This window comes from Microcaecilia unicolor, chromosome 10 (genome assembly GCF_901765095.1).
Source record: "Microcaecilia unicolor chromosome 10, aMicUni1.1, whole genome shotgun sequence".
NCBI lineage: Eukaryota > Metazoa > Chordata > Amphibia > Gymnophiona > Siphonopidae > Microcaecilia > Microcaecilia unicolor.
This window is the reverse complement of record NC_044040.1, coordinates 37,797,298-37,809,844: the sequence shown is the minus strand read 5'-3', so window position 1 is coordinate 37,809,844 and position 12,547 is coordinate 37,797,298. Positions and strand designations below refer to the sequence as shown.

The window sequence follows — 12,547 nt, the reverse complement described above, 5'->3', positions numbered from 1 at the left end:
AGGCCAAAAATACTATAATGCCTCCGTATCGTTCCATGGTGCAACTGCACCTTGAATTTGCGTTCAGTTCTGGTCACCATAATCTCAAAAAAGATATATCGGAATTAGAAAAGATTCAAAGAAGAGCAACCAAAACGATAGAGGGGATGGAATTCCTCTCATATGAGGAAAGGCTAAAGAGCTTGGAAAAGAGATGGATGAGAGGAGATATAATTGAGGTCTACAAAATCCTGAGTGGTGAGAAGTAAATCGATTTTTTTACTCATTCCAAAAATACAAAGACTAGGGGACACTCGAGGAAGTTAAATGGAAATACTTTTAAAACAAATAGGAGGAAATATTTATTCAATGGATGGTTAAACTCTGGAACTCTTTGCCAGAGAATGTAGTAACAGCAGTTAGCATATCTGGGTTTAAAATGATTTGGACAAAGTCCATAGTTTGCTATTGAGACAGACATGGGGAAGCCACTTCTTGCGCTGGGATTGGTAGCATGGAATCTTGCTACTATTTGGGTTTCTGTCAGGTACTTGTGACCTGGTTTGGCCACTGTTGGAAACAGGATACTGGGCTACTCTTATGTTCTTATGTACCACAGTGGGTGATAGAAAGTCCCTCCTGCATAATTAGATAAACTGCTAGTCCTTTTGAAAACAAAGTTACCTATTACAGGTAACTTCTGGAATCCTGCAAATTAAATAGAGAGAAGTAAGGCAGCCAGCTGCAGAGTCATAAGAACATGGGAGCTATCACATATGCTTACAGGATCATCATGTCTTCAATGGAGAGCTCTAGAGCAAGAATTCTGTTTGAGTACCATCAGATGATGCCACCATCTGTGTGACTGGTGAACTGTTGTTTTCAGTAAATGCCTATTACAGGTAAGCAGCCAATCCAAATAGCTAATTTCTATAGTCTTGTTTCCAGTATTACATAGGGTGATTTCACCTCTGAATTTCAAAGTGAAATTTTAATATTTTAATATAAATGATACTGAAAGTCCCTCCTTACTATGGATTAGCAACCAATGCAGGTAATATAATATAAGTTAAAATAATCTTGATTTAACAAAGCACTAAAAAGCATTATTCTCTTATTTTACCTTATAAAAATGTTGTTTAAAAAGTGTTTTTAAAATAAAATTTTAAATCAAAAATTCTTTGTTTTTATAGGAAATACAACCACTCCAGGTACTACATTATCCATTTAATTATCTAATATTTAATACATTATTAAAACAATAATTTTCTTTATATTTGATGCCTGCAAATCAGTGTTTTTAAAATAAAATTCTAAACCAAAAATTCTTTGCCTTTTGTAGGAAACACAACCAGTACAGGTACAACTATATTATTTAAATTATCTATTATTTTAATTGCATATTGAAAATGCTATTATTTTCTTTATATTTTTCTTTTGAACAGTTTAATGTTTTCAAATGAATATTTTTTTTTAATACAATTGTTAACCAATATTCCTCTGCTTTTTGTAGGGCCACCAATCCCTCCAGGTAGTACAACATCAGTTTAAACTCTCTACTATTTTAAGAGAGCATTTAGAGATACTACTATTTTCTTTCTATTCTATTTTACAATATGTTAGGGGTCCTTTTATCAGGCCACGGAAGGGCTACTGCGGCAATGGTGTGTGGCAAATTGGCCCTACTGCCAGGCTTGCTCAGGAGTCTGGCGGTAGTTCCGGCTTTTGGCGCATGCCATTTCTGGCACCAGGAACACTTTTGTCTGGTGCTGGGGGCTTACCTGGTGGTAGTGGTTACAGCCAGGTTAGTGTGGGAGCCCTTACCGCCTCCTAAATAGAAGGCAGTAAGGACTCCAGGAGAAAATGACTTTGCGCCAATATGGGTCTTTTACTAAGGTGTGCTAGTGTTTTTAGCTCATGCTAAAAATCTGCTGGCTCTAAACTCTGAGACGCCCATAGGAATATAATGGGCATCTCAGTCTTTAGCGTCAGTTGATTTTTTAGCAGGAGCTAAAAAAGCTAGCACAACTTAGTAAAAGACCCCCTTAGCGCATAGCTATTTACATACCCTCTGTTGTGGTAAAAGGAGGCCTCAATGCATGGGAAACCTGTGCGCCGACACCACCATGAGCCCCCTTTTACCGCAGCTTGGTGAAAGGACCCCTTACAGTTTTAAAAAATTAGTGCTTTAAGATAAAATTCTAAACTATTAACTTTTTATTTTTGCAGTCACATTAACCGAAACCTCACCTACAACAGGTAATTTTCATTTACACATATAATCTTTGTTTAGTATGTACCATTTCATTGTAGAACTACTGGTACTGTTTTGATGTTTTAAATTAATATTGGGTCCCTTTTACAAAGTGACGGTATGCCCAACGTTGGCTTACTGCTCGTTAAAAAGGAAGTACCGCAGGGCTACCGCAGCAGTCTGGCAGTAGTTCCCATCCCCAGCACGCCATCATATTTGGTGCTACAAAAATATATTTATTTTTGTAGTGCCAGTGTGTATCCGGTGGTAATCGGGCAGTGCTGTGTGGTTCCCAGTTAGCACCAGGTTAGCACGAGGGTGCTTTGGAGGCAGAGAGATATGTTTTGCACTAATCAAGTAACACAGATAAATCACTGTGCACTGTCTGATTATCACGGAGTTAGTATGTGCACCCTTAGTGCCTAGTAAATAGGTAGCAGTAAGGGCTCATGCGCTAATGACCATGCACTAATTAGCACGTGGCCATTAAGGGGAAAATAGAAATTGTGGCCATTTTACTGCCATGCTAAAAATGGCCTCAGTGGACAGGAAACACATGTGCTACAAATAGCACAGGCCACTTTTTAACACTGCTTAGTACAGAAATTTTACCACCGTGCGTAGATGTAGGGGAGGGCATTTACACCAGCTTAAATGGATGTGCCTAGATTTAGGCGCAAAAAAACACACTCAGATCTCACACATCTGCCATTCAAAATGAAAATCAAATCCAAACAAGCAGTGTGGTGTTGTCTATATCAAAACAAGGACATCAAAGCAGTCCAACTTAGTCCAGAAAAAAGAAGAAAAAGAGGGGGAAAAGTCTCAACAAGTGCTGCAATATTGAATATTGTTCATTAATTACATGCACAACAAGTCATCATAGACTGAAAAACCCCCCAAAAATAAATCTATTTTTATTTTCTTATATTTATAAATGCTTATATTCACACATAGTTCCAGCTCTAAGAAGTCAAACAAAACCACAAAATAACTTATCTTTTAACAAATCTGTCCTGCATATAGACTCCGACGGTCCCGTTTCGTATTTCTTCCTCAGGGAACCCAGACGCGGACTTGTGCAAAAATTGAGTGACTAAAATGACGCTGGACTGGACGCTGAATCAGCTGCCAGATTTAGGTGCACCTGCCTTGCCCAAGTGTATTCTATATATCGCGCCTGAATTTAAGTGCATCTAATAGAATACGCCTAGGCATCAGTATCAGACTAGGGTTACCATATGGCTCCAGAAAAAGGAGGACACATTGATCCAGTCCTGGTTTTGCTTCAATTGAAAGCAATAGAAGTAAAACCCAGACTGGCTCAATCTGTCCTCCTTTTTCTGGAGCCATATGGTAACCCTATATTACTACTACTACTACTTAAAATTTCTAGAGCGCTACTAGTGTTACGCAGCGCTGTATAGTTTAACAAAGAAGGACAGTCCCTGCTCAAAGGAGCTTACAATCTAAAGGACGAAATGTCAAGTTGGGGCAGTCTAGATTTCCTGAGTACTGTGTAGTGCTTAGGTGCCGAAGGCGACATTGAAGATGTGGGCTTTGAGCAATGATTTGAAGATGGGCAGGGAGGGGGCCTGGTTTATGGGCTCAGGGAGTTTGTTCCAAGCATGGGGTGAGGCGAGGCAGAAAGGGTGGAGCCTGGAGTTGGCGGTGGTGGAGAAGGGTACTGAAAGGAGGGATTTCTCTTGAGAGCGGAGGTTACGGGTAGGAACGTAAGGGGAGATGAGGGTAGAGAGGTAAGGAGGGGCTGCAGATCGAGTGCATTTGTAGGTTAGTAGGAGAAGCTTGAACTGTATGTGGTATCTGATCGGAAGCCAGTGAAGTGACTTGAGGAGAGGGGTGATATGAGTATATCGGTTCAGGCGGAAGATAAGGCATGCAGCAGAGTTCTGAATGGACTGAAGGGGGGGATACATGGCTAAGTGGGAGGCCAGTGAGGATTAGGTTGCAGTAGTCAAGGCGGGAGGTAATGAGAGAGTGGATGAGAGTTTGGGTGGTGTGCTCAGAGAGGAAAGGGCGAATTTTGCTAATGTTATAGAGGAAGAAGCGACAGGTCTTGGCTATTTGCTGGATATGCGCAGAGAAGGAGAGGGAGGAGTCGAAGATGACTCCGAGGTTACGGGCAGATGAGACGGGGAGGATGAGGGTGTTATCAACTGAGATAGTGAGTGGAGGGAGAGGAGAAGTGGGTTTGGGTGGGAAGACAATAAGCTCGGTCTTGGCCATGTTCAGTTTCAGGATATATCAGAATAGATGGAATCTAGCCCCATATCTAGAAACCCTCTCCAGTTTTCTAAGGGACCCTTTTAATAAGCTGCTTTAGGTGATAATCCTGCTTATTTTCGAAGGAGAAGGCCAAATCGGTATAATCAAAAGCCGATTTTGGCCGGCTTCAACTGCATTCCATCTCAGGGCCAGCCAAAGTTAAAGGGGGCGTTTCGGCAGGGTACAGAAGGCCAGACGGGGGCATGGTTACCAGATGGCTGGCTTCGGCCGATAATGGAAAAAAGAAGGCCGGCTCTGACGAACACTTGGCCGGCTTCACTTGTTCCATTTATTTTTAGGACCAAGTCTCAAAAAAGTGCCCCAACTGACCAGATGACCACCAGAGGGAATAGGGGATCACCTCCCCTTACTCCCCCAGTGGTCACCAACCCCCTCCCACCCACAAAAAAATTTTAAACATTTTTTGCCAGCCTCAAATGTCATACCCAGCTCCATGACAGCAGTATGCAGGTCCTTGGAGCAGTTTTTAGTGGATGCAGTGCACTTCAGGCAGGCGGACCCAGGCCCATACCCCCCCTACCTGTTATACTTGTGGTGATAAATGTGAGCCCTCCAAAACCCACCACAAACCCACTGTACCCATATATAGGTGCCCCCTTTACCCTTTAAGGGCTATGGTAGTGGTGTACAGTTGTGGGTAGTGGGTTTTGGGGGTTTGGGGAGGGGCTCAGCACCCAAGGTAAGGGAGCTATGCACCTGGGATCAATTTGTGAAGTCCACTGCAGTGCCCCCTAGGGTGCCCGGTTGGTGTCCTGGCATGTGAGGGGGACCACTGCACTATAAAAGCTGGCTCCTCCCATGACCAAATGGCTTGGATTTGGCTGGGTTTGAGATGGCTGCCATTGGTTTCCATTATCGGCGGGAAACCAATGGTGGCGATCTCTAACTCCGGCCCAAATGTAGAGATTTGGACGGCCCCGACCGTATTATCGAAACGTAAGATGGCTGGCCATCTTGTTTCGATAATATGGTCGGGTATGCCTCTTTCCGGGGCCGGCTTTAGAGATGGCTGCCCATACAGATGGCCGGCCCCGCTCGATTATGCCCTTCTATGTTGCCTAACACAGCAAAAATGGCCTAACACAGAACACACCAAAGTATTCTGCATGAGTTTGGCCATTTGCCTGCACTAAGCGCACAGTAATTATTTTTTCAAAAACTTTTTGAGAGGGCATTTCAATGGCAAAGAATTGGCATTCCTGCGCTAACCATTTACCACATCTACATTTCCACATGCTAACTAGTAAGCAAACGGTTAACACAGGAGCCCTTACTGCCTGCAGTATAGGCCAAGTGGTTAAATTATAAAGAATTAGATAGTCATTGATTTAGTGTTTTCTAACCTTGATTATTTTAGTACAAAGAAGGGTTTGCTTCATATTCACATGTAGTGAATATACCATTAAAAATATACTCTGTAAGCCCTTATTGATAAAGAAATACCATTGAATTAGATTACTATAATTTGAGTGAAATTCAAAATAACAGGAACTGATCCTTTACAAATATTCCATAGTTCTTGTCATATTAAAGAGACTTTTACTAAAGAATAGCACATGCTATCTGCATCAGGGCCCATAGGGATAAAATGGGTCCTTTGATAACATGCGCTAATCTTTAATCCATGGTAGCGTTTTTAGCTCGTGGTAGAAATCCGCTGGCAGTTACTGGCTTCTAACCCTGATTGATATTCTTAATACAAAGAAGTTCTTGCTTCATGTTTACAAATAATTTTATTATCCATTAAAAATTAATTCTATAAATCTTTTTTGATAGAGAAGTAATACCCAATAATATTACTTATATGTGAGTGAACTTCAGAATGATTAGAACAGATCCTTGCTAAATATTACTTAGATCTTCATAGTTTGCAAGGGAAAGAGTAATCTTTGAAAAGATAATGGATTTTTTTGGAGTAAACTCTAATTAAGGCCTCCTTTAACCAAGCTGTGGCAAAAGGGGGCCTGCATTGTTGTCAGCGCATGTTTTACGCACGCGCTGAGGCCCCCTTTTACCGCAGGTGGTAAAAGGGCCAGTCTCGCTTTCCTGCAGGAAATGGTTGGGTGGCAAGTAAAGCACGGCCATTTCGGGGGGGAGAGCCTTTACCGCCACCCATTGAGGTGGTGGTAAAGACTCTTGCGCTAACCCGGCGGTAACCAGGCAGTGTGTGGCACTGCCTGATTACTGCCAGGTACTATCTGGCGCTATAAATTTTCGTAGCGCCAGAAATGACTGCATAGTAGGGGTGGGAAGTACCACCGGGCTGCTGTGGTAGCCTGGTGGTACTTCCTAAATTGCGAGCAATAAGCCCGCATTGGGCTTACCGCCGCTTTGTAAAATGAGCCCTCAAACATCTATGGTTGTCTTAGGAGCAAGTGCCACTGTAGATAATATTAAACACCCTCTTTTTAAAAAAGCTGTTCTCTTTCAGCTGAATGCTGACACACTAGTGAAATTATGAGGCACTAGGTAGTTCTTCATTTTCTGGTTTCTATCTCTGATTTTAATAGTATGAAGAAGTGCTTGATTCAAGTGTACTTTAATATCCATTAAAACGTCAAACTATAAACCTTTTTTTTTTTACTAGCAAAGGAACACACATTAATATATCTGATATTTGAGTGAAATTCAGAATAATTAGAACCAATCCTTGCTAAAGAGTAGATAGTTCTGTATATTTTGTTATGGAAAAGTCTCATCCTTAAAAAAGCAACAGATCATTTTGGAATATATTCTAATTAAAGCATCTCTGATTCTCTTAGTACCAAGTTCCACCACTGCAGTATCTACAACAACAGGTAATATCAATACCCTATTTTTTTTTTTTTAATCTGTTATCTTTCTGATTACATGTAGCCGTTGCTGAAATTATGAGGCACCAGATAGTACTTGATTTACTAGTTTCTAACCCATTTTTTATTGATAGAGAAGAACTTCAAATTATAGGGTTAACACAGTAAAAATAGGCTGACGCAGGATGCAGAAAAGAGTATTGTGTTTGTTTTGTCATTAGTGTCCAGTAATCATGCAGTAATTATTCCTTTTTTTGGAGGGGTTCTGGATGTGTCATGGGGGGAGAATGGGCAGAGAATTTTCATGCAAGTATAAACCAGTTAGTGAGCGGGCATTACAGCATGCCAACTAGATTACAGGTGTTTAACTCGAGAGCCTGTAGCATTTCTTATGTAGGAGGTGTGCCCGCATTATTTTTTTCACTTGCGTTGTGCTACTTTGACTTTAATGTATGGCCTAAAATAAAAATAATAGGAAAATGACCATTTCTTAGCTACAGCAAATCTGGATTAGCAGGTGGGAAAGTCAAAAGCCCAGATTTTGCCTTGTCTTAGGAAAAGGGCCCCAATATTACAAATATTTGAGAGACGTTCAGGGTGATCGGACAAACCGTTACTAAACATTATGTGGGCCTTTTACAAAAGCGTGCTAGCGTTTTTAGTGAATGCTAAAAATTAGCACATCCTAAATGCTAAGACGCCCATTATACCTATGGGCATCTTAGAGTTTAGCGCACATGAATTTTTAGCACACGCTAAAAACACTAGCGTGTCTTTGTAAAAGACCCCCTTTATATTTTCATATTTTGCATGGGAAAATATTAATCTTTGTAAAGACAAAGGATTTTTTTGTTATATATTCTAATTAAAACATCTCTGGGTCTCTTAGGAACAAGTTCCACTTCATCATCTACATCAACAAATAATATTAAACACCCTCTCTTTTCAAAATCCTCCCTTTCCTCTGAATGTAGCCTGTGAAAGAATTATGAGGCACCAAATAGTACATCATTTGCTAGTTTCTAACCCTGATTGATTTTCTTAGTCTATAAAAGTGCTGGCTTCATTTTTACATGTGATTTTAGTATCCTTTAAACATTTGCTCTATGAAACAGTGGAGCCCTTTTACTAAGGCGCAGGAGGGCTAATGCGCAGGTAGTGCACTCTCAATCGCCACTACCACTTGGGTAGTGCATGCGCCTGGCAGTAATTCTGATTTTGGCACATGCCGAATCCCGCAGTAGAAAATTATTTTCTACCACGTGGGCGTTCCCAGCGGTAACTGGCAGCATGCCCATGTTGGCGCATGCTACATGGTTACCACTTGGGTAGCATGTGAGCCCTTACTGCTAGGTCAGTGGGTGGCAGTAAGGGCTCAGGTCGTAAATAGGCAAGCACTAGTTTTAATGTTAGCGCAGGCCCATTTCCCGGCCCATTAAAAAATAGTCTTTTTCCCAGCTGAAGTAAAAGAAATGGCCCAACCCATGCCTAAAAGATGTGCCCACACTACCGCAGGCCACTTTTTACCACGTTTCCTAAAAGGACCCCATAGAAACATAGAAACATGATGGCAGATAAGGGCCAAATGGCCCATCCAGTCTGCTCATCGTCAGAAACCACTAACTCTTCCTTTTCCCATGTTCCTGTTCCATGCTTTTTAAAATTCGGACACAATCTTTGTTTCCACGATCTCCACCGGGAGGCCATTCCACGCATCCACCACCCTTTCCATGAAAGACTATTTTCTTAGATTCTTCCTAAGCATATTTCCTCTTAACGTCATCCTATGCCCTCTCATTCTGGTGTTTTCCTTCATTTGATAAAGAATCTCTTCCTGTACATTAATGCCACTGAGGTATTTAAACGTCTCTGTCATATCCCCACTCTCCCATCTCTCTTCCAGCATATATATGTTGAGGTTCATAAGCCTGTCCTTATATATTTTATGATGGAGACCGCTTACCAATTTTGTAGCCGCCCTCTGAACCATTTATATATTTTTGTAGGTGTGGTCTCTAGAATTGCATGCAGAGACTTATACAAGAGCACTATCACCTCTTTTTTCCTACTTGTCATCCCTCTTCTTATGCACCCAGTCATCCTTCTGGTTTTGATCATCACCCTTTCTACCTGTTTAGCCACTTTAAGGTTGTCAGACACAATCACTCCCAAATCTCGGTCTTCTTCCATACACAGGAGCTCTTCACCCCCTATATTGTAACCCAATCTTAGTTGCCAATTATCGGATCATTCTTCAAGCTTCGCTAGATCTTCTCATGCCAACCACACCCTCCGGGTGTACACTCTATTACAGAGTTTGGTATCATCCGCAAGGAGACAAACCTTTACCAGACAACCCTTTCGCAATATCTCTCACAAAGATGTTAAAGACAGCTGGCCCAAGGACCGATCCCTGCGGCACACCACTGATAACATCCCTTTCCACAGAGCAAGTTCCATTTACCACTTTCCTTTGTCTCCTCCCACTTAACCAGTTTTTGATCCAGTCAGTCACTTTAGGTCCCAAACTGAGGACACTCAATTTATTTATCAGTCACCTGTCCGGAACCGTGTCAAAGGCTTTGCTAAAATCCAAGTACACCACATGTAGCGCTCCTCCCAGATTCAACTGTTTGGTCACCCAGTCAAAGAAATCAATCCAATTTCTATGACATAACCTGCTTCTAGTGAAGCCATGTTGCCTTGACCATTCAATTTGAGAAAACTCACAATCCTCTGTGTTTCCATTAGTTTATTCACCACTGAGGTCAGACTGCCAGGTCTTTAATTCCCAACTTCCTCCTTACTTCCGCTCTTGTGCAGAGGAACCACTCCAGTCTCTAAGAAAGCATTGAAGAGGTCAGACAGTGGAGCCGCCAGAACTTCTCTGAGTTCCTTGAGCACCCTCGGATGTATCCCATCAGGTCCTATTGCTTTGTCTACTTTCAGTTTAACTAGCTCCTCATGAACACAGTCTTCTGTGAATCGGTCCTGGTCTTCCATACATCCATCCTATTTACATTTGTTTTCTGCGATCCTTCCCATGACCTTTCATTCATGAACACAGAACAGAAATAATTCTTAAGCAGTTCAGCTTTATCCTTATCATAAGAACATAAGAGTAGCCATACTGAAGACCAATGATCCATCTAGACTAATATTCTCTTTTCTAAACTTTGGGCAAGCCAGGTCATAAGTACCTGGCAGAAACCAGCTCTCTCTAGCTTCAATCCCCTGCTCCCAGGCTGGGTCTTTCCTCTGTTCACCCATAGCACACACAACTTCCTGGTTGCCACTTTCAGGAGCCGCAACCCTCCTTTACAGCTAGTGATCACACTGCTTACTTAGGATTCCCCTTTTCCCCTCATGGTCTCTTGGTAAGGGATCATCAAGTAACCAAAGACCCCCCCTCTTGGGCATTATTCCATTTACCCCCTCTGCAGCTCCTCCACCCTTGTCATTCTCTACAAGTGCAACTCTTTTCACCTCCTGCATTCTGTTTCAAAATCACTCCCCATGTGCTGGGCCTCCCCAGGGACATCTTACCACTCCGGCGTCTAGCTGGTACCTCCTTCCCCCCAGGGCTCTGGAAAAATCTATCACATTAGTAATACCCATTCCATAGGGCATTATACTGGTTTCAAATTCTAACTGATTTTCTTAGTATAAAGAAGTACTTGTATCATGTTTACATGTGATTTTAATATCCATTAAAAATTCACTTTATAAATCTTTTCTTGATAGAGAGGTAATACTTAAGAATATTACAAATATAGTAACATAGTAGATGACGGCAGAAAAAGACCTGCACGGTCCATCCAGTCTGCCCAACAAGATAACTCATATGTGCTACTTTTTGTGTATACCCTAATTTGATTTGTACCTGTGCTCTTCAGGGCACAGACCGTATAAGTCTGCCCAGCACTATCCCCGCCTCCCAACCACCAGCCCCGCCTCCCAACCACCGGCTCTGGCACAGACCGTATAAGTCTGCCCAGCACTATCCCCACCTCGCAACCACCGGCTCTGGCACAGACTGTATAAGTCTGCCCAGCACTATCCCCACCTCCCAACCACCAGCCCCGCCTCCCGATCTTGACTAAGCTCCTGAGGATCCATTCCTTCGGCACAGGATTCCTTTATGCTTATCCCACGCATGTTTGAATTCCGTTACCGTTTTCATTTCCACCACCTCCCGCGGGAGGGCATTCCAAGCATCCACTACTCTCTCCGTGAAAAAAATACTTCCTGACATTTTTCTTGAGTCTGCCCCCTTCAATCTCATTTCATGTCCTCTCGTTCTACCACCTTCCCAACTCCGGAAAAGGTTCGTTTGCGGATTAATACCTTTCAAATATTTGAACGTCTGTATCATATCACCCCTGTTTCTCCTTTCCTCCAGAGTATACATGTTTAGTTCAGCAAGTCTCTCCTCATATGTCTTGTAACGCAAATCCCATACAAATATTGGAGTGAAATTCAGAATCATTATAACAGCTCCTTGCTATACATTACATATGTCTTCATTTTTTGTTTGGGAAAAGCCTAATCTTTGTAAAGGCAAAGTTATCTTTTTTTGAATAATTCTAATTAAAACATCTGTGGTTCTCTTAGGATCAAGTACCAGTGCAGCACCTACAACGACAGGTAATATTAAAGACTCTCTTTTTAGAGTTTAATAATGTTTTATTGATGAATGTATACATGAAACAATTCCATGTCAATCAGTAGAACTTTGGTAACAAGCATTTCAAACTCGTACTAATACAGCTAAACTGCTATCATCAACATTTTCTGTTGTTCCCCTTCCCCCCCCCCCCACTTCCCCCTCCCCCTATCTCCCCTCCCCTCCTTCCACATTAACATATTGATTAACTTTGGCATATATATGCAAATGTGCTGTACTTAACTATTGTCAGGAAATCCATATATTAACTTTGGAATGTATCAAGTAGCAACCTGGGTATTCTTCAACAAAAATTTTTGAAAAATAAATGTAAACTGCTGACAACATTCTGTGGTCTTAGCTTGGTATTTCTTTGCTCTGTTAATGTCATGTCTTCCCCGCCTTATGCTATAATTTTGCCAATCAATAATGTATCATCCGCTAAGCAGGAGAATCACATCGTATCTGTGTGGTGCTACTATCTCTTTCTCATCCCCAGAAGCCTCCTTTCCCTCTATACTGTACCTACCTCCTCATCCCTTCCCCCCC

At 41.9% G+C, this 12,547-nt stretch overlaps 1 protein-coding gene across 1 annotated transcript in view; it reads left to right on the top strand.

The window, feature by feature from the left end:
* LOC115479047 (mucin-2-like) overlaps positions 1-12,547 on the top strand; it is a 245,734-nt gene that overhangs the window by 37,432 nt on the left and 195,755 nt on the right. Inside the window, exons 4-9 of the mRNA XM_030216763.1 lie at positions 1,173-1,190; positions 1,322-1,339; positions 1,493-1,510; positions 2,209-2,238; positions 7,303-7,338; positions 11,947-11,979. Coding sequence (XP_030072623.1) covers positions 1,173-1,190; positions 1,322-1,339; positions 1,493-1,510; positions 2,209-2,238; positions 7,303-7,338; positions 11,947-11,979 — 153 coding nt within the window. The remainder of the gene's footprint in view (positions 1-1,172; positions 1,191-1,321; positions 1,340-1,492; positions 1,511-2,208; positions 2,239-7,302; positions 7,339-11,946; positions 11,980-12,547) is intronic.